The sequence below is a fragment of the Podarcis gaigeae genome (genome assembly GCF_964106915.1).
Source record: "Podarcis gaigeae genome assembly, chromosome: 16".
Lineage (NCBI taxonomy): Eukaryota > Metazoa > Chordata > Lepidosauria > Squamata > Lacertidae > Podarcis > Podarcis gaigeae.
In genome coordinates this window covers 30526611-30547588 of record NC_139693.1, presented here as the reverse complement: position 1 = coordinate 30547588, position 20978 = coordinate 30526611, and the positions used below count along the sequence as shown (strand labels likewise).

General features: G+C 46.8%; 1 protein-coding gene across 37 annotated transcripts in view; it reads left to right on the top strand.

Annotated features, from left to right (window-relative positions):
• The window catches only part of ARVCF (ARVCF delta catenin family member), a 589425-nt gene extending 581084 nt beyond the window's left edge, over positions 1-8341 (top strand). For 19 of the 37 annotated variants that reach the window (XM_083717031.1, XM_083717053.1, XM_083717020.1 and 16 more), the window contains 2 exons: positions 3081-3194; positions 6326-8341. In XM_083717031.1, coding sequence (XP_083573157.1) covers positions 3081-3182 — 102 coding nt within the window. In that variant the 3' untranslated portion in view covers positions 3183-3194; positions 6326-8341. The remainder of the gene's footprint in view (positions 1-3080; positions 3195-6325) is intronic. The other 18 variants (XM_083717050.1, XM_083717047.1, XM_083717021.1 and 15 more) reach the window with 1 other exon arrangement.
• Positions 8342-20978: the final 12637 nt, after the last annotated feature.

The window sequence follows — 20978 nt, the reverse complement described above, 5'->3', positions numbered from 1 at the left end:
TAGGAGAGGAGAGGATTTTTTCGCGGAGCTTTCTCACCTCGTGCCATCGAGTGAGGGTGGTGTCTTGACTGAGCTGTAGGCAGAAACCTCCGGCAAACCAGCCCCTGAGAACCAAGAGCCAGGAAGCAAAGCAAGCACTCGGGTCTGAAGAGTGAGTCAGAACTAAAGGGCAAACCGAGAGGCAAGGTTCCAAGCTGCAAGTGAGAAGTCAGGACACCAGAGCAGCGTCCAAATGACTTCTCATTCTCCAACCTGCTTGTGGGTAGAGGAATCGGGAAGGTGTAACCACTTGACTGAATTTCTCGAGGGGAAGGAAAGGTTCTCCGACAGTTTCTCAGAGAGGTGGAGCTCACTATTAGCAGTAGCACATGTTCCTGCTCTCTGTCGACATGCAGAGGGCCAGGAGGCCAGCTGATAAGCCCCAGCTGTGCCGTCTCCTTCCATCGGCCCGTGCTCCGACATACATCAACGACCCGAGCTTCAAAAGCCAGGGCACGCTATTAGCAGAATGTACTGCGCACCCAGAATAGGCATGAGGCTTGTGAAGTCATGCTACAGATTTATTAATCATAAATCAGAACAAAGAAACATGTCGCCTCTCTCTCATGTCGTCTCAGAGAGAAAAGCAAAAGCTATACACAAATGGAAGTTCCCAGCATACTGTGCTGGAATGTAAACAGACACGTGACATGCAATAATTCCACACGTCTGTTCCTTAAGGTGGAACGGAATTCTCTACACTCTCCTCCCCGCTACAAGTATGTGTGTGTTAGTGCCACATTGGGTCAAGATGGGCAAGTGTTTATTCTGTTGAAAGGTGAGAGATAGGCCCCATTGCTCAGTGGGCTGTATACTGTACAACAGACATGTTCAACAGGTAGATCACTGGACGTCTGTGGTAGATCATTGGCTCCCTCCAAAGAAGCTGAGCAACTGTGGCTCCCCTAAAAAAAGCTCAACATTTCACCTCCTCCCTGAAAAAACTCAACAACTTTGACCTGAACCTCAAAAAAGGGAGTAGATCACTGTCAGTTTTTAACTCTGTGAGTAGATCCCAGTCTCTTGGGAGTTGGCCACCCCTGCTGTAGAACAAGAAGAAGGCACATGATTCTAACAATGCAGTCCTAGGCATGTCTACCTACTGAGTTTAATGGGACTTAACTTCCAGCTAAGCATGTATGGCTAGTTCTGTCTGCTGTCTACTGAGCAGCAGCCATTGGGTACCACAAATCAATACACACAGAGTCATCCTCTGAGCTAAACTGGGCGTGATGCAGGATATCGATGGAATGGCCTGGTGGATGTTGTTTTTACTTTGAATGCAGCTGTGGGTGTTCTGAATTTTATCAGAGTAGTAGCCACAGGGTGGTTAATCCTTCCTTTGTGGGCTATCTTTCCAATCAAAATCTCCTCCTTTCCCCTCGCTGCAAGTGCTTTCTCAACTACAAGGGGAAGATACTGGTTCTAGGCATATTTCTCCCTGAAAGGAGAAAAGATGCTCAGGAGAGGAGCAGCCAGCAGCTGACGGATTAAGCACTTCTCCAATCAAATTCAGAGCCTCCACAACTGCTATTTAAAAAAATAATAATTTCAAAAAAAAAAAACAACAACCAGCAGCAAGTGTCACTGCTTTGTTTTATCTATTTATGCAAAAAGAAATTGATTTTCTAACAACACGAACAATTATAAAACAGTAGAAAGCGGTAGAAGTGTGAAAGCTCCCCAATCTTATTCCTGCAAATTGAGTATCCAAATGTTGCAGGTGCCGAAATGTCTCTGCCTTTGTGGAAGTTGAAATATGTAAGCCAGTGCTTCGTCTTGGGCTGCTGGGCGCGTGCCTTGTGCCATTTAGGTGCTTGGTTGCTTGATGTCTTAAGCTAATAAGGCATTAGACTTCTGGTAGGTCTCTGTATTTTCTCTAAGGAAGCCGTTCTTCACGCCAAAATGTCAAGAAGCTCAGCTGGTTCGTAAGGGTGCTGGTTGAGGTCCTCTGCTGCTCACTAGTCAGCAAGATCTGCTTTGTCTTCTTCAACAGTGTTTGCCGAAGATGTGAAGTTCTGTTCATATTAGCGAAGCAAAATGAGTTCATATACACAAGCTGGATATTTTGGCTTCCCTGCTCTCTCTCTCTCTCAGTTCAAGTCCATGCTCAAACATGGATCAACACAAAACACGGATCAAGGAAGGAGAATGAAGTTTTCTTCTAATGCCTTTCCCAAGTTCACCTTATTTCTTATCGGTTCCCTGACTCAGCCTTCCTATAGAAAGGTTCATTCCCCACCCCTTCTAGGTAATGTGGACAGGCTGTGTTTCTTTGCCACACTCTGAGCGAGCCAGTAGCAGCCACTGTTGGAATGCCAAGCAATACATCATTGGGGAGGACCTGTGGCCCAGAGGCAGAGCCGCAACACTAGCTCCTGGACAGCAGACTTGCTGCTGCTTACCGGGAAGAGAAGGGGGCAAAGCAGTGGGGAGGTTGGCGCAGTGTTTACACACTGGCAGGATTGCCAGATTGGCTCTGCTGATGTGCTTGCACTGCGTTAACCTCCCTGCCACTTTGCCGCAACTCCCCTGCTGGGAAGCTAACACTCTGTCCTAATGCCGGCCTGGGCAAGTCACTTCTACTGGGTAGCCCTCCAGATGTTGTTGTACTCCAACTCCCATCAGCTCCAGCCAGCATGGAGTGATGGGAGTTGACGCCCAGCAATTTCTTACGGGGCAGGGTGCAGATTCCCTACCCCTACAATGCAATATCCTCCCCTCCTCCCAAGGCAAGGTGTGTGTTAATCTCCAGTGCTTGCAGTTGATTGGCTCCGCTGCTGGGAGAGCCACTTGTCGTGAGCTGCAATTACATTGATGCACCCAGCACTGTCTGCCTAGTGCTCACGGCTATTGTTACTGGAGTTTGGAATGAAGCATGCTTTTTACTGATTCTGTCTCTCTCCCTGTTTCTCTGTCTCTCTCGTTTTCTTTTCTGCACTAATGCTACCTTGCAAACCTTTTGAACTGGCAAGTTTGTTTGTCTGTTTGATTAATCTGCTCTGTTTTGCCTTTTTAACGCCTCACCCTGTCTGCTGCAGAATGACACAAATAGGAAAACCATTAACAGGAGTAACAGGGCTTCGGTGACTCTGGTGGATGCCCGTGACCCTAAACCCCAGCCTGTTGACTCCTGGGTCTAATTTGCATGCATGGTAGGTCCTTTTCACAGTAATTGGTGCTCGTGATTAACTTTTCTTGTTTGCGCATGGTGTTGCGTCGCTGTGTGTTCTCTCTGCCCGCCTGGCTCCTTTGCAGGCAGAAGCAGATAGGAAATTGCTTTCAGTGTGTTCTGTTTAATATATATTTCACTCATCGCTGTTTGATAAAATGCTGCAATGCACTGCTGGTGGAGTCCATTGTAACCCATACAAAATGTACGTGAAGCTAAGCAACTGGTCACAAAACTCCCCGCCATCTGCTTTTGAAACAGAAATTCTTGGTAAAATTTTCCTGAAAAGGAGGTGAATTGGTGTTCTTATATATGGAGCCAGAATACTTCCAGTTCTCTGTGTATTTTCACTTTTATTAGCAGCCTGATGTTGAGGGTCTTCTTCAGTGCCTTCAAGGATTTGGTGATCAGTCCACTACCACAAAACTGAGAGGGGAGAGGTGGCCACGTAACAGCTGAGATCAAAATGGATCCCCATGTCCCATGGACAGAAGAGGCAGCTCTTAGTACCCCGAGCCAAAATTGCAGGAGCTCTGCTTACCATACCCTGAGTGAAGCTCAAAACCACTCCCAGATCAATAAGCTTGATCCAAGGCAATCTGGAGCAAGTGGATGCCTTCTCCTGGAAAACAGGCACAGTCTTCCGACTCCTAGCCCTTTAGACCAGGCTTCCTCAACCTCGGCCCTCCAGATGTTTTGAGACTACAATTCCCATCATCCCTGGCCACTGGTCCTGCTAGCTAGGGATCATGGGAGTTGTAGTCCCAAAACTAGAAGGGCCGAGTTTGAGAAAGGCAGCTTTAGACAATGGCTCATTGTGCTCTTGCCTGATCTGGTTACTGGCCAGTCCAACCACAGATCAACAGTTCCATTTCTTGCTGCAATCCCAACCTGATAGGCTCACTTTTTCTTCCATACTTGCTTGCTTGCTTCTTCCACGTTGATTTCTCACAGATATTCTCTCTGAGCTGTTCTAGCCACAGCTGGTCTGTGGTGCAGTCATACTCTTGACCCAGTTTGGCTTCCATTTTAGAATTTGCCACGGTTTGTCAGCTATGATGTTGTGTGTAATCAGTGTGAACCTCACTGTTCTGACTGTTGAGCAATGAAACCGTGTTTTGCAGCCATGGTGGCCTGCACAACTTGGGTCTTCCTGTCTCCAAGGTCTCAATAGGCAAGAACCTAAGCTCTGTTCCAGTGGTTTGAGAAGCATCTGTCAGGACACAAGGGGACGCTGTAGCATCATGGCAGCTGGCTTCACCCCTCCATGTTGTGGTTGATGATGATGATATGAACCAGGAAATCCCTTGTTTGAATCTCGCCACTTCCAAGCTCGCTAGAGGGCCTTAGGCCAGCCACTCTTTCTGACCTACTTTACAGGGTTGTCAAGTAAAAGAAAAAAATATTGACCTGCTTTACAGGGTTGCAGTATAGATCGCAGCAAGTGAATGGATGTGCCGTTCTTTGGATGCTGCATTAAAGCACAACTTAAATGCTAAATATTATTAATGTTGCTGTGATTTATCCCCCTTGCCTCGTTCATTCTCTAAAGAAGGTTCCTTCCAGACATTGCTGGTCTGCAGCCCCCATCTTCCCTGACTTCTGGCCATGCTGGTTGAGGCTGGTGGGATTTAGAACAACTAGAGGGCACCATGTTGACAACCTTTGTTCTAAAGAAAGGACCTGTTTCAAACCCCAAAGTGTGTTATAGCTGGGATTATTTAAGGAGCTGCTCTACGCAGTTCTGCTCCAACTATGTAGCTTACCCTGGGGCAGAGTTTTGCCTATTCCTTCCTCTCTTCTGTTCCATTAGAATACAGTGGAACCTCTGGTTACGTTACCTTTGGGTAATGTAAACTTCAGGTCGCGAAAGCGGCAAACCAGGAAGTGTTTCACTGCTTGCGCATGCTCAGAAGTGGTCTCTCCAGTTGCGAAAACTTCGGGATACAGCTGGACCTCCGGAACGGATCCTGTTCGCAACCGGAGGTACCACTGTAATATGTTACCTTCCAGGTAGGGTTGGGTGGTCTCCTTCCTGTTCACCTCAATAGGAGCGGAGACTTTTCAAGTTTCCCAGTCAAGATCGCCAAAGAAAAAGCCCCTGTTGTTCTCACCATCTCATCTGTCACAAACTCCCTACCCTGACTCAGGGCTGGCCCAAGACATTTTGCTACCTGAGGCGAACCACAAAATGGCACGCCAAGGAAGGACGTGTGAGCGAAGGTCTACACCAGGAACAAGGGCAGAATGAAGATCTACATTGGGAACACGGGTGGGAGTCATATCTACCTTACCCAATGATTGAAGTGGGAATCAAAGGCTGTCACGGGAGCGAAAGGGCCCCGCTCTGAATGATGCTAAGTGTGTGCAGAGCCCAGGAGACCCCAGAGGGAAGCCCCTGCCATTTCCTCCCTAGGGGTGGGGAGGAGACCAGCAGCGCCTCCTCTTCACCAAGAGGCCATTGTAGAGGTGGCATGGTGGGGTGGCAGATCCACGTGGCAGATCTGCCACACACACACACCCCTTGGTGGATCCTTGGTGGCAGATCCATCTTCCAAGGAGTGCATCACAACTGTAGCAGCAGCAGCAGATGTGTTCCTTGGAGGCCAGATCTGCTGCCCTTGTGGATTCTGCCGCCCGAGGCGCTTTTCTCACCTTGCCTCTGGCATGGGCTGGCCCTGACGCTGAGCACCCACCCACCCCCCAAAAAAAACTTGAAAGAGAGGTAGCCCCTGTGCCAATGCAGTCAAACCTCGGTTGTCGAACATAATCCGTTCCAGAAGACCATTCGACTTCCGAAATGTTTGACAACCGAAAGCAGAAGCCTGAAAGCAGAAGCCTCGATACAATAGGGAAACTCAAGACAGAAGCCGCGTAGCACATTCAGCTTCCAAAAATTGTTCAAAAACTGGAGCAGTTAATTCCAAGGTCCCGGCATCCGGGAGCTGAAACGTTCGACTACAGAGGCATTTGAGAACCGAGGTTTGACTGTACCTTGTTTTAATTTTCTTCCTTAATTTCAGCTGCTCTTAGAATAAAACCTATTTGGAGTTTGTGGCGCCTCCCTTCCCCATTTACCCCTATTAATTAACTCTTGCTTTTCTTTTTTTTTAGGGCTAAAGTCCCGCCGCTTGTTTTGTTATTGTTATTATTATTTTTCCTCAACTAAAAAAAGAAGAAGAAGATGACGACTCAACAAACAGGATCTCATTAATTAACCATCACTGCCATTCAGATATGGAAAAGCCTTGGCGCTTGCGTCGGTGGAACCAACCAACCAGGCTGTAGATTCTCTATGGGGCAGGGACAGGGCGACGGACCATCAGCCAACCCCAGAGCAGCATGCCTTACAGCAGGGACCGTTCTGCTTTTTAAGAACCAATCACATTCCCGCCCAACATCACCCTGCCCTTTCAAACTTCCACACAGAAAGGCGCAAGACAATTTCTCCAAGCTTATGTCGGACAGGTTTGGTTCTTAGCTGACTCTTCTATGTGGATGGTGCCAAGTTATGAGTTGAAGGTCATGAGATGGGTAAGGAGAAGAAGAATGAGAAGTTTTAAAAAAGAGAAAGAATTCACATGTGGAAAGAAAAAGTGCAGAATATTCGGAGTATATCTTAGGTATAGTCATAAAAAAAACCTTAGCACTTTTTCCTTTCTTTATGAACTGTGATTTTTTTAAAGCAAGTTTTTTTTGTGGCCTGTTGTTGAGGTTTTTATTCTTTGATCCAATGGAAATGCAGAATTGTGGAGCTGAGTTGGATGGATTTTGACGAAAGGAGAGAAAGAGTTGGGGGAAATCTTGGTGGACTGGCTTGGAAAGGTGGAAGATGGAATTGACGTGGGCTGTATACTTTGCTTTTGAAGTAAATGATATCACACTGTGCTGCCTATATTATCATTAGTGTTCCATTCATCTGCCTTTTGACTTCTGTAATGGCTCTGTTTATACTTTCCAAACATATAAATGATTCATTCAAGGTTTTTGCTGTCCTCCTTCAGGGAAAAAAAAGTGATAACGACATCCCCTGACCACACAAGACATGGTTGACTTTCTGTTGTTGCTGATGAGTGCTTCTTAATTTTCTAGCCTGCTGGTGCTGAGTTGACGGCAACATGATGTCAGCATCGCGCTCCCCACCCACCAATAGATAGTATTTAAAACTTTTGGAAAAAGTGGAATCTTCCTTGCAAGGAAGATGTTTCAAATGCATCATAAACTTCATATGTCTCTACTCTTTTTTGCTGGTAAAATGTTAATAATCGCCACCCATTGCTGGATCTCATGTATGATTTTGGCTAAGCTATTAACAGAGTGCTTCAAAGGGAACTATAATATGTTTCGAGCCACCCATGTGTGGATAGATTAGTTTGTAATTAATTAGGGTTGTACACTCGAGGAATGACGACATCCTATTTATGTGCAAAGCCTTATTACCTAGGATCGCTGTTGTTATGGGTCTTTGGCGAGATGTTTGCCATTGGTGCATATAACCATATCCCTAGTCCCATGCATTGTGTACAATGATGCTTTGTGCTTTAACCACATTAATTTCTTTCGGGTTTGGTCTGTTGTAGAGAGAAAATGGAAGCAGAACCTTTAACCGTGCAGTGCTATGCACCCCCCTGAAAAGTAAGTCCCATTGAGGTCAATGTGTCTTACTCCTCAGAAATCAGGCATAGGATTGCAGTCTTAATCTTCAATTCCACTTACTCCTGCCTTTTTTCTCTCTCTCCCTTGTTGCTAAAATTAGTTGGTTGCCATATTCACTTAAATGATGTGATTGGAAAGCACTTTTGTTTTTTGTTTTTTAAAAATAATCCAGCAAATTTCATTTGGGGGGGGGGGGGTTCCTGCTGTTTCCTTTGTAATTTAAAATGAAGTTGGGGGTGGGGTGGGGAGGGGAGGGGAGGGGAGAGAATAAAATTTAAAAAATGCTGTATTAGTTAAACATCTAACTTTTTGTAAAAAAAAATAATAATAATAGTAATAATAATAATAAAAATCCATAAAAAAGAAAGAAAGAAAGAAAGAAAGAAAGAAAGAAAGAAAGAAAGAAAGAGCAAGCATCAATAGCTTTGTATCTTCTGGAATATAAAGAAAATAAAATTTGACATGAATTACATATATAAATATATATCTCTATCTATATATTGTGCAGAAAATAGGTTGCCAAAACCGTGTGACATTTGTAGCAGGAAAGCATTTTGCAACAATTCAGGGAAAAGACTGGTGTCAGAAGCTATTTGGCAACTTGGCTGGTGCAGACACAAGCATGTACCTGCCCCTCTCTGCCCCCAGTCTCTCGCCCCCTAACCCATCACAGTCACATAACTGGGGTTACCTCTGAGTCTCTTTATGGAAGCAGAGGCACATGGCGCCAGTGACCTATAGGAGGGAGGCCCATGCTGGCCCAAGAGCTCTTTATTGGCCAAAGAACACATGACAGGTGGATCCCTCTTTGGATTCTAACTGGAGACCTCTTTGCCTCTGTGATCTAAACAGTGAAGAGTGGAACAGGATCAATATCTTTCTTGCTTCTAACAATGGTGCTCTTTTCATACTTCTACTCTTGATAAGTGAAGACCCTTTTAACCGGGCTGTACATTTTTATATCATCTATATACGAATCGTATGTAATTCCTCTTTTCTTTTTCTTTTTTGTATACAAAGGGTTTTTTGTTTTGTTTTGTGTTTTTTTAAAAAAGAAAAGAAAAGCTCGTCTGCAAGTTGTAACTAATTGAGTCTGCTGCTCTGTAGTTTTATTAGACACACCCCCCCCCCCCCGCAAGCGAATCGTCTCTGTCACCCTGGCTTCAGTCTATGCTCTGGTCCTGCCTTTTATTTACCAAAAGAAATGGGAATCAGATTGCTACTTGGGTGGGTGGGTGGGATGGGGGTATAAATCTCCCCCATTTGTTCACTGGCCTTTCTGACGATCATGCGGCTGCCCTTTTGCTGCTGAACATCCCAAAGATCTCTTGAGCCTTCCACGAACATAGGAAACGGCTTTATACTGAGTCAGACCCACTGGTCCATCCAACTCAGTACTGTCGACACGGACAGGCAGGAGCTCTCTGAGGTTTCAGAGAAGGAGCCCCCTCCTAGCCCTACCTGGAGATGCTGGAGAATGAATCTGGGGCCTTCTGCATGCAAAGCAGGTGTTCTACCACTAAGCTATGCCTCTTCAAATATTTTGAGGCAGAGAGATCCATAATCCGAAGGTCTAATTTCCACTGGGAGGTTAATATAGGCAGGAAGAAATGGCCAGGGAGGTGAAGGGGAAGATGACCGGCAACAGGGACGCCTGGAATGTGGAAGCAAGCAATGGATTGCGGAATGGAATGCAGAAGCAAGCAATTGGCACAAGCTTTCCCAGGGCTATGTGCTCAGTGGGTGAAATGCGGGGGGGGGGGGGGAGCAGAGCTACTAAGTTTTCATTAGCCAGAGGGAAAGCTTCATTCTTCTGCTCAGTTCTGGTAGCTCATTGGACCTGCTACCTATGGATTGCAAAACCACAATAAATGGTACGATGCAAGCAAATATTTGCATTCTTAATCTGCATAATTGATTTTGGCTGCCACATTCGGCTCCGTTCGCTATATGTGTGTGTGTGTGTGTGCGCGTGCGCGTCTAATCACATATACCCTGCCTAGACATTTAATCCTTCTCAAGGGCTCTGGAGAGTTTCGCTTCTGCAAGGCACTTGGAGGATTAATAGCCTAGTTTTTGGAACCATGATAAACTGCTTATACAGAATCAGACCAATGGTCAGCCTGTCCCTGAATTGACTTGTGAATATTCGAGCAGGGGGCGCTCACTCATGATCGCAGGCAGGGTCCATTTGAGCATAGCTCAGTTTGTGGCCAGCGGTAGTCTCAACCTTGCAAGATGCCACCATCCCCTTCTGCTTTGGTCAAGCAGTGCAGTGGACATTCTGAGATTACAATGCTGGCAAGGGATTGGCCCTTTTTCAAGGGTGGTAAGAATGCTCAATCAACTGTATTGTTGAATCTTCTTGTCAGTGGCTCTCCGTGGTTTCAGGCTGGGATGCTTCTTGGTCCTGCTAGCCAAGCTGGAGCTGCTAGGGATCAGTCTTGGAACTTTCAGCTTTCAACACATGTGCTCTACCTGTGAGTTAGGGCCCCTCTCCAAAAGGCATTCTCCAACCCAAAGACCATTCAGGCAGTTTCAGGATTCCCTTGAGTCAAATTGCAAGCCATATAACTCATTTGAAACCTAGTTACAGGTAGGCAGCCGTGTTGGTCTGCCGTAGTCGAAACAAAATATTTTTTTTTCCTTCCAGTAGCACTTAATTTAGTTATTGGTATGAGCTTTTGTGTGCATGCACACAAAAGTTCATACCAATAACTAACTTAGTTGGTCTCTAAGGTGTTACTGGAAGGGAAAAAAATCATTTTGTTTCATTTGAAACCTGTTAAGATGGTGCTCTTAAGCATCATAAACCTAGGCTTGCCATCTGTCATGAAAATTCCTGACATGCCCTTGTTTTCGGGTGTAAAAATGGCATCAGGGGAAACCCGGGGGGGGTGGAGCTCAACAATTTGGGGGTCTTCCTAAAAAAAAAGCTCAACAGGTGTCGGGAATTTTTGAAATATGGCAACCCTACCTAAACCGGATCCAAAACATCAGTGTGGGGGAACCTTTGGCCTTCCGAATATTCGTGAACTACAACTCCCTTTGCCCCTTGCAAGCAAGACCAATGGCCAGGGATCATGGGAGTTGTAGTTCAGCAATATCCGGAAGGCCAAAGGTTTCCCACACCTCCTCTGCACAAAACACATCACTGATGTTGTAGTCTGAGCCAGGATGAACACTTAACAATGCCATTGGGCCAGCAGTGTCTATAAGGACCCAAATGAAAGGACATTTGAAAAGTCAGGTGGTGATCCAAAAGGATTCGTCTATCATTCAGGAGACCTTGCCAGGGAGCAAACTGGCTGCTAGAATCACTTGCTCCTCACCCACGGGGCCTGTTTCTTAGTATTTGTAGTGGCTTTCTGTCCCTTTAGTACTCCAGAGCTTCTTGTAGCTGATCCTCACCAATATTAGCTGTCCATGAGATGTAAAACTGACAGAGACAACCTTGGCAATGTGTGTCAGGGCTGTCAATAGGAGTCTAGGTGGCTCCTCCTTCCGTGTTCTGTCTAGTGGCAATTTTTACTCTGCTTGTACGTAGCAATAAGTAGGCATTTAATAGGTCAGTTGTAGGAATCTTAGTCAGCACTGCTACCTTTCCATGGGCAGTGACAAAAAAACCACAATCTCCACCCCTTTTGTTAACCCTTCTCTTGTGAATGCCACCACCTGCTGGCTTTGAATGCTCAAAATAGAGACTCCTAATTCAGGAGCTGCAACTTCATCTTTCTAGATGCATTGTGGCCAGTTAGAGGGTGTAGGGAGAAGGAACTATCTGTGGCCCTCCAGATATAGTTGAAAATGGACAAATTGTGTCAGTTTCGATTTCTCTCCATTTTTCCTTTCCCCACACTTTAAGTTCAGCTCTTCACATTTCCACATCAGTTTGCATTTTTTTAAAAAGTTACCATCAGCATTTTACTGCAGATTTCTCCCAGTGTACTCATTTTTGTATGCAATTTTGCCTAATGCACTCGGGGTTTTTTTGCAAGACAGTTCCCCCTAATGTCATGTTTGCATATCGTTTCGGAAAGCGTGAATTAAGTAGGTTCGCCTTTAAATGCAAACCGGATCCAATTTCTCCCCCTAGATATGATTGGACTACAGTTCCCATTGCCCATGGCTATTTGGGTATGCTGGCTGGTGCTGATGGGAGTTGGTCTCTTGCCCTTAGGTAAAGCTATGTCCGTTGTGGCCTGCACATCTCCAGGGCAGTTTGCTGTGGGGCTAGATTGATGTTGGTTCTTGTTTAGCAGTTCTCCGTGGTCCCTTCTTCATTGCCCCTGCTTGCATCGGGGGTCTCCTCTCTGATCCATGGCAGAGTTTGAATCTCCTTGATTCCCCTACCCCCTGGATAGCAAAGGCAAAATAAATTACACCACATGTGCAAATATATGAAAAGGTGCTTATGTCATATGCTGTGCGGGGCTGACCTAATACTATTTTCTTGGCCCAGCATTGTTTTGACCCAGCCCTGCCTGTGGCACACTCTTTGGCTGTTGTGTTATGCTGCTGTTTCACACAGTTGCCAGTGTAGTAGCGTCAAGGCAAGAGCCTGCCTTGTTTACCCAGGCATGCAACAGTAGGACAGGGTTCTCCTAGCCTCCTTGCCCTACATATGGGCTTTTATGTCGGGATTTGATTGGCCACTGTAGGAAATGGGGTGCTGGTGTAGCTCAAGAGTAGCCAGAAGTTGCTGGACCACAATTCTCATCATCCCTGACTATTGGCCATGCAGGCTGTGATGGAGCAGAAATCTCATCTGGAGAACCCATTGGACAAGATGGGTATGCCTCTGGATACCATTTGTTGGGAATCACAAGCGAGGAGAATGCTGTTATGCTCAGCTCCTGCCTTCAGGCTTCCCATAAGTTTCTATGAGAATAGGATGTTGGAGGAGATGGACCACTAGCCTGGTGCTGCAGAGCTACTGCTGCTGTTGTTCTTCTGAGGATCTTTGGTCTAACTCAACAAGGTTCTTCTTAAGTTCTTAACAGTCCTGGCTCAGTTTTGGCACTGCGGAACTCTCGTTCTATTGGCCTTCGGTCACAAGAGACAGGCCTGGGTTGAATTTATTGTGCCAAATTTCCGGATTAAGCCAACCTGTTCCATCAGTCTGAGCCACCATCCCTGTTCTGTTTGTGATGGATGGAGTTGGTGGGATAATGCTCTGGACTAATAACAGAACAGGAAGAAGAACCTGTGGTCCTCCAGATGTGGCTGGACTAGAGCTACCATCCTCCCTGAACATTGGTCATGGTGGCTGGGACTGATGGGAGTTTGAGTCCAACAGCACCTGGAGGGCGATAAGTTTCCCATCTCTGGTTTAAAGGTGGCACAGAACACAATGGTCCGATGCTTGACCCATAAGATCACGGCATGCTAATGCTGATGGAATATGAGCTGCTCGTGGATGCCAGGCATAGCCATTTCATCTCATTCAAGCAAAGCTTCTGCACCTGAGACCACTAGGATGCTCAATGCAACCCTTTGTCACTCCTTGGCTCCATTTGGGCAGTATCAGATAAGACTAAAGATACCAAAGAGAGGCAGGTGTATTGGTAAGACCTGTGTGGAATAAGCTGGGGCAACGGGATGTGGAATGTGTGGCCCAACCATGATAGTGTGTGTGTGTATACTCAGTTTGGTCAAACTACCGCATTTGGGGAGAGGATGGTGTCTGTGTTCCCAGAACTCTTGTAGGTAGTTTTGGACAAGGATACCTCAGAAATCTGTAAGCAGATAGATTGTTCCCAGATGGTTTGAGTGAGACAGTGGTTGATGGAACGAAGTGTTATGGTTTCAAAAGGCAGCCACATCACGGCGTCTCTAAAGATCATACCTGGAAGATTATCAATGCTAGAGCTGACCCCAAAGGACCTTTCAACTTTTGACTTGAAAGTGAATTGAGGAGGGAGAGAAAGTTTCAATGACACCCACCCAATTCAGCTTTTTGTTGTTGCTATCTCCTGTTTCATCGCCTTGGCGTTGATGGAGTCCCTGCTACTAGTGGGCATTAAAAAAAAAAAAATCACCCACAAGGCTATGGAGTGAGAGGTCAGGAAACGTTTGTCCTCACTCTGATTGGCCTTTGTGACAATTCTAGGTCCTTAAGTACAGTGGTGGAGCTTTACGCTCCAGCGGGGGGTGGGGGTGGAGAGCAGGCAGGGGTGTGACTGGCACACGTCCCGGGGTGTGTGGCATGGTGCAGCGCATGACCCAGGGGCATGGCACGCTGCCTGCAAGGGTGTGGCATGCGTCCTGGGGGCATGGTGCACCACCTGCGGAGGGCATGGTGCCCAGCGGGGGGGGCAGCCGTGATGGCACCCCACCGGGATCGTGCCGCCGGGGGCGATGCGCTCCCCCCACATCCCTGTTCCTCCGCCAGTGCTTAAGTAGCAGCAACATGAAGTAATCTGAGTGAGGGCAGTGCTTCATTTCCTGACTGGTGCATTGTGGGTCAAGGATAGGACTCCCCCTCCGGCAGCTGGGGCTACTATCAACACTGCTGGTGACCCACACCCTTTTGGCCCCTGCTCATGCCCCCTCAAAATCAGTGAAACCTCCTCCAAAGAACAAGACAAATAAACTTTCCAGCCTGAAAACAGGGTGGCAAACTTATGTTGGGGCATTTGAGTCCAGCACTCACCAACACCCATAAACCACAATGTGTGTTTCCACTTACCTGATTTGGGACTATTGTATATTAAATTACGCTCCGGGCAGACTTCCTTGACTTGGTGCCCTCCAGCTGTTGCTGGACTCCAGCTCCCATCAGCCCCAGTCAGAAATGGTCAGAAATGATGGGAGCTGTAGTCCAGCAACATCTGGGTGGCATTAGTATGGGAAAGGCCGTGGCATATGAGCAGTGGCGTAGCGTGGGTTGTCAGCACCCGGGGCAAGGCAAGTAATTTGCGCCCCCTAACCTGTGGATTTGTGCCCCTAACCCTAACCCCCAGATGTTGCGCCCGGTGTGGCCGGGCCCCCCTGCACCCCCCACGCTACACCACTGCATATGAGAAGGTTTAGCAGCACCCCAACCCTGTTGGAGGCAGTAATGCCTTTGAACAGCAGTTGCTAGAAACCACAGGAAGGGAGAGGCCTCTTATGATGGGCTCCTGCCTGCAGATTTCTCACAGGCATCTGGTTGGCTGCTGTGGGAACAGGATGCTGGACCAGTTGAACCACTGGCCTGATCCAGAAGGCTCTTCTTGTGTTTTTATGTTCTCAAGATGAGTGCATTCTGTTCCTGTTCCCTTGTTAAATCAGAACCAGTATGCAGACACACCTGGTGATTGCTGCCTCTCCTTCTTCACATGAAGATCTCTGCTAAGCCTCTGTCGAAAAGCATTCTGTTGCAAGGCAGAAGGAGACCTCTGCCTGTTGCATATGATGTATTGTGGCTCTTTCATCCCAACAAACACTGCAACCCCAACCATATCAGCTCAGAAATACCCCCACCTCCCACAAAAGCCAGCAAGAACCGCACGCTCTTTATAGGGAGTGTGACTCTTGAGGGTTTTTCCCGCCTGCATTTGCTCCATAAGACGCACACACATTTCCCCTTACATTTTAGGAGGGGAAAAGTGCGTCTTACGGAGCGAAAAATACGGTAAGTCCTATTGACAATCGGGCTTACTGCTAGGTAAGAACTGCAGCCTTTGCCACTTTCGGATCTCTTGTACACCCAGAGTTCCGGTTGCAAAACAAGGTGGTAGAATCTCTGAGCAAAGAGTGGACAGAACCACCTCAGACTGTAGTCACCGCTATTCTGTTGATATGCTGGTGCTTGAGTCAGTGGATCACATGGATTTGCCATGTAAGCAGAAATTGAGGACATCCGGTAGAAAGATTGAGGCCCGAGTTACCGTATTTTTCGCTCTATAAGACGCACCAGATCATAAGAAGCAACTAGTTTTTGGAGGAGGAAAACAAGAAAAAAAAAATATTCTGAATCTCAGAAGCCAGAACAGCAAGAGGGATTGCTCCGCAGTGAATGCAGCGATCCCTCTTGCTGTTCTGACTTCTGGGATAGCTGCGCAGCCTGCATTTGCTCCATAAGACGCACACACATTTCCCCTTACTTTTTAGGAGGGGGAAAGTGAGTCTTATAGAGCAAAAAATACGGTAACTGTTCCAAGGAAACCCAAGCATTTCAGCCCAAAAAGGTTATAAGGGCAAGCAAAACAATGAAAATACAAATGCTTGCATGTCAGATATGGGAGGTCATTTAACCCAGAGTTCTTCAACATCTGGGCCCTCAATGTTGCTCAACTTCAGCTCCCTTCATCCCTGACCTATGGCTAAGCTAGCTGAGGATGGTGGGAGTTGTAGTCAAAAAAAAATATATGTGGACTCCAGATGTCAAAGAACACTGATCCATTCCAAGCTGCAGCTCACGCACGGAATTTATGGCTCTGGCACCAGAGGTGGATTTACGGCAGGACAACCAGTTCTGTTGCACTGGGTGCCAAGCCTAGGGGGCATTTCAAGGCGTCGCAGCTATGATGTAGTGAATTGAGCAGAACGGAAGACCAGAGACATGTTTGTGTGTGCCAAATTGTCGCCTTGCACGGGGTACCGCTGACTTTTGAAAGACCCAGGGCCACCTCTGCCAGCATCTCTGATAGGTAGACCTTCCAGCCTCTTCTTCCAGCAAAGGTAGAAAGATTCTGGCCCAACCTGCTCACTCGTTTCTAACTCGCAGGAAGTGTGTTTGTTTGACACAGACAAACGTCGCCAACGTTGCATGGGCGTTTCTGACCCCTTCTTCATTGTCAGGGGTAGCCATGTTGAGGGACTGCAGTGGCCATCGTCCCTGTCCCTGCTACATGCAGCGAGTTGTGAAGCAATGAGCGCATTGGTGCACGTGTGTGTCAACTGAACCTTAGTGGCGTGCCTCAGCAATGTCCCTTTGCGGCCAGCACCTTTGCGGCCCAATTCATGCCTCTGAGGGGTATCTGCCACAATAACCCCCCACACAGGGGAATCTCTTTAAATCGCCACCTGGCCGTTTGGGCTTTTGTGTCTTTGGAACGTAAGATGAGGAGTGCGCTAAGCACTTTTGGGCGTAGGCAGCTGTGGCCCCAGACTTTTAAGTGGATGTAAGATCGTCGTGTCGCAGGGGGGCAGGAGCACGTGGATCCCCCAAATCCAGCAGAGGCCGCTTTCAACCCCAGCAAGTTCCTGGCAAATTAGTAGCCAATGTGTTTGTAAACAATCATGTGCCTTAAAATTTTCTCACGGTGGGGTGGGGTGGGAAGGAAATAACCCAAACCCTTAAAAAGAGTGGAATTTAAAGAGAGAGAAAGAAAAGACAATTAAAACCAACAATGTGTGCTTCTGTACTCTTCCTCAAGGTGGTCGCTCTGGTTTAGACTGGGGGAGGGCAGTCGCAGGGCTGGGGCCGGGGAGTCCTTTTGCATTGTATTTAAACTGTACTATAAACAGACTGGTTTGGTTTTAAGATTCAAGAAAGGGAGGGGTGGGGGGTGGATTATACGCTTTACAGAACCAATGTTTAACATAACCCGAATGTATTAATATTATTCTAGGAACTTTCCGTAACACAGACAAGTAGAATGCTTGTTGAAAGCAGGTGTGTAGGTTAACAATTTGGTGTGTTTTCAATAAACAATGCCTGGAACGAATTCCTGTGTTCTCTGTTATTTTGCTTTTGGTCTGCGCAAAATCTTTGGCCTCGGATGCCTGTAGTGGTTGGTGGGACAGCATCTCTTCTGGTGCCGCTAGCTAAGGAATGGGCAAATCAGTTTCTCCAGTCTTAAGCACAGTTCTCCACATTACCACCTCCATCTGGGTTTTCTTTTTAAAGCCCTCGTGAGAATTCATCAGCATTTTAGTGCGAATTTCTCCTCAGAGACATTTTTTTTTTAATGCAACTTTGCCTAACATAAAAATAATAACAATAGTAATTTTTGTATGTTACGCTCACAGATATATGCATTGTTATGTACACTGCTGTAACCCCTTTATTCCTTTGTTCCATTGTTTATTTCCTACAAGTTCCTGTCTGTTTGCTTTTCTTTTCTTTTTACCCTACCCAGTTTGAAAGAATATGACCTTAGTGAGAAATGACTTAACTAGCTGTCTTGTATGTTTCCCGAATCACGAGTTTACCTTTGGAAGAAGATTATATTATGTGTACAAACACCATTCTTTCATACCAGATATTATTATATAAATTTAATTAATAAATAAAATAATATTTGCTGGTGGGACAGGATTAGTGTGCTGATATTTACATTAAGTATTAGGTCGTGAGAACTTTTATTCATCCCTTCCAGGTTACGTTTAAGATAAAGACCAACACCAAGGTCAAAACTGTTCCAGGTTGTGGAGTCTTTTTTAATACCAAGTTATGCCATGATCCACAGAAATAAGCCATAGAAAAAGTTGAGATTGGCAATAATGTTATGCTTGCTGAACATCTTCGATGTTCTGCTCCAATGGAGGGTTTTTTCCAGGGTTTCCCCCCTCTTCCCAGGTGGACTAAAATGCCCATAAGCCATAGATGCTGCCTGAGAGCTACGGAAGTGAAATAAATTGCAGTATTTCTGCATCTTGACCTTTTCCAGCTGTCAGAACTGCTTCATTCGGAGCCCATCACAGCCTGAGCATATTCGAGAATGGAGTCCCAAAGGTCAAAGGTTATCCTGGGAACCGCGAGCATGAAATATAAGGGCCCTAACCTTATATTAGGGGTGGGGATCTAACAGAATCAGCCGTGTGCTCCAAAAGTAGTCACTGGAGTAGCTTTGGTTTCTCTTGTGAAGGGAAAACTTTTGTGTTTCAGAATTGTGTCTGAGTCGCAGCTTGCATTTCCTTTCAGGATTTGTTCACAATTTGGTCACAACAGCACTATTTAGAACACTGAGATGCCACGTGCAAGAGTCATGGCTTCTCCCAAAGAACCTTGGGAACTATAGTTTGTAAAGGGTGCTGAGGGTTGCGTGGCGAGTTCCCGCCTACCCCAGAGGAAATAACGACACGTGACACCAGTATTAAGGTTGATGGGCTAAAAATGGCCAAAACTTTATTGCTTACAAGTAATGAGCGGCATGAAAGGTGGTGGTGCTGTGGGTTAAACCACAGAGCCTAGGACTTGCCGATTAGAAGGTCGGCGGTTCGAATCCCTGCGACGGGGTGAGCTCCCGTTGCTTGGTCCCTGCTCCTGCCAATCTAGCAGTTCGAAAGCACGTCAAAGTGCAAGTAAATAAATAGGTACCACTCTGGCGGGAAGGTAAATGGCGTTTCCATGCGCTGCTCTGGTTTGCCAGAAGCGGCTTAGTCATGCTGGCCTCATATACTCAATAGGAGTATAGCATCTAGATCAAGGGAAGTAATAGTGCCACTGTATTCTGCTCTGGTCAGACCTCACCTGGAGTACTGTGTCCAGTTCTGGGCACCACAGTTCAAGAAGGACACTGACAAACTGGAACATGTCCAGAGGAGGGCAACCAAAATGGTCAAAGGCCTGGAAACGATGCCTTATGAAGAACGGCTAAGGGAGCTGGGCATGTTTAGCCTGGAGGAGGTTAAGGGGTGATATGATAGCCATGTTCAAATATATAAAAGGATGTCACATAGAGGAGGGAGAAAGGTTGTTTTCTGCTGCTCCAGAGAAGCGGACACGGAGCAATGGACCCAAACGACAAGAAAGAAGATTCCACCTAAACATTAGGAAGAACATCCTGACAGTAAGAGCTGTTCGACAGTGGAATTTGCTGCCAAGGAGTGTGGTGGAGTCTCCTTCTTTGGAGGTCTTTAAGCAGAGGCTTGACAACCATATGTCAGGAGTGCTCTGATGGTGTTTCCTGCTTGGCAGGGGGTTGGACTCAATGGCCCTTGTGGTCTCTTCCAACTCTATGATTCTATGACCCGGAAGCTGTACGCCGGCTCCCTTGGCCAATAAAGCGAGATGAGCGCCACAACCCCAGAGTCGGTCACAACTGAACCTAATGGTCAGGGGTCCCTTTACCTTTTAATGAGCGGTATTGGCTTAGGCATTGGTCCTAACTGTCTATCCGGCTTCAGCCTGCATGCTTGAAGACTGGGAAGCGTTAACCACCAGTAGAGGAGTCCTGCTGATGCGCATCAACTAGGAGCTCCTTGGGCCCTCACCTCCATAGGCTTCGGACAGGGCCACACCCCCCAGAATCCTTTAACGGACCAGCCTTCAATATCTAGGGAGGTGATGGCGCATCGTCCCCCCTCTCATCTGCATAACAATACCTCTTACCAACCGGAGTGTAGAAGCGGCCAAAGAGGGAGATCCCCAGCTGCACCAGAGCTAAATAGCGCTAGCCACACCCACCCACCCAGCCGATTGGCTGGCCGGGCGATGACACGACCGGGAGTTCCCTCAATCGCGCGGAGGCATGTGCATGTGGGCTAGGCGTGAAGCCCGCAACCACACTTCCTCTCTAGTTCGGAAGTGGCTTTGCTAGAAGACACCCTACTACAACCTCTCACATAGCTACAATTCCCAGAATGGCTCAACAATCAACCACTCTTCCTAGGGAACTCTGGGAATTGTAGGTCCTCATGACACTTGGTGCACCTTTAACAAACTATGACTCCCAAGATTCTTTGGGAAAGGGAATGGCTGTTTAAAGTGATATGGAACTGTTTTAAATGTAGCGTGCAAATGGGGGGGGGGTCTTTGACTGCATCCCTTTTGTTACTGTGCAGGAATTTGAATAAATGCAGTTGACAGATGTAAAAGCTGAGGTGGTTAGCAGACAACAGGAAAGGAGCTTTAAAAGATAAACAAGTGGTGACCATGTCATGCAAGGGTTCCGTTACGCCATGTCCCCATTCCACCCTGTTGTGCCCTCTTCCGGATCGCACGTCCACTGGGAGTGCCGAAAATGGTCGCCACCTGTATTCCAATATGCAACTGCTGAATCAGAATTCATCAGGAAGTTTGATTCTGTCCATTTGGGCAATGCCTGGATTGAACGCTGGGAAAACATCAGCTAACTGGATGCTACTTTGTATTGAACATTGGACTATTAAGAGGAACTCTTGCAGGCCCAACTTACAGATGGAATAGTTGGAAGGCATCTGTTACTTATCTCTTTCT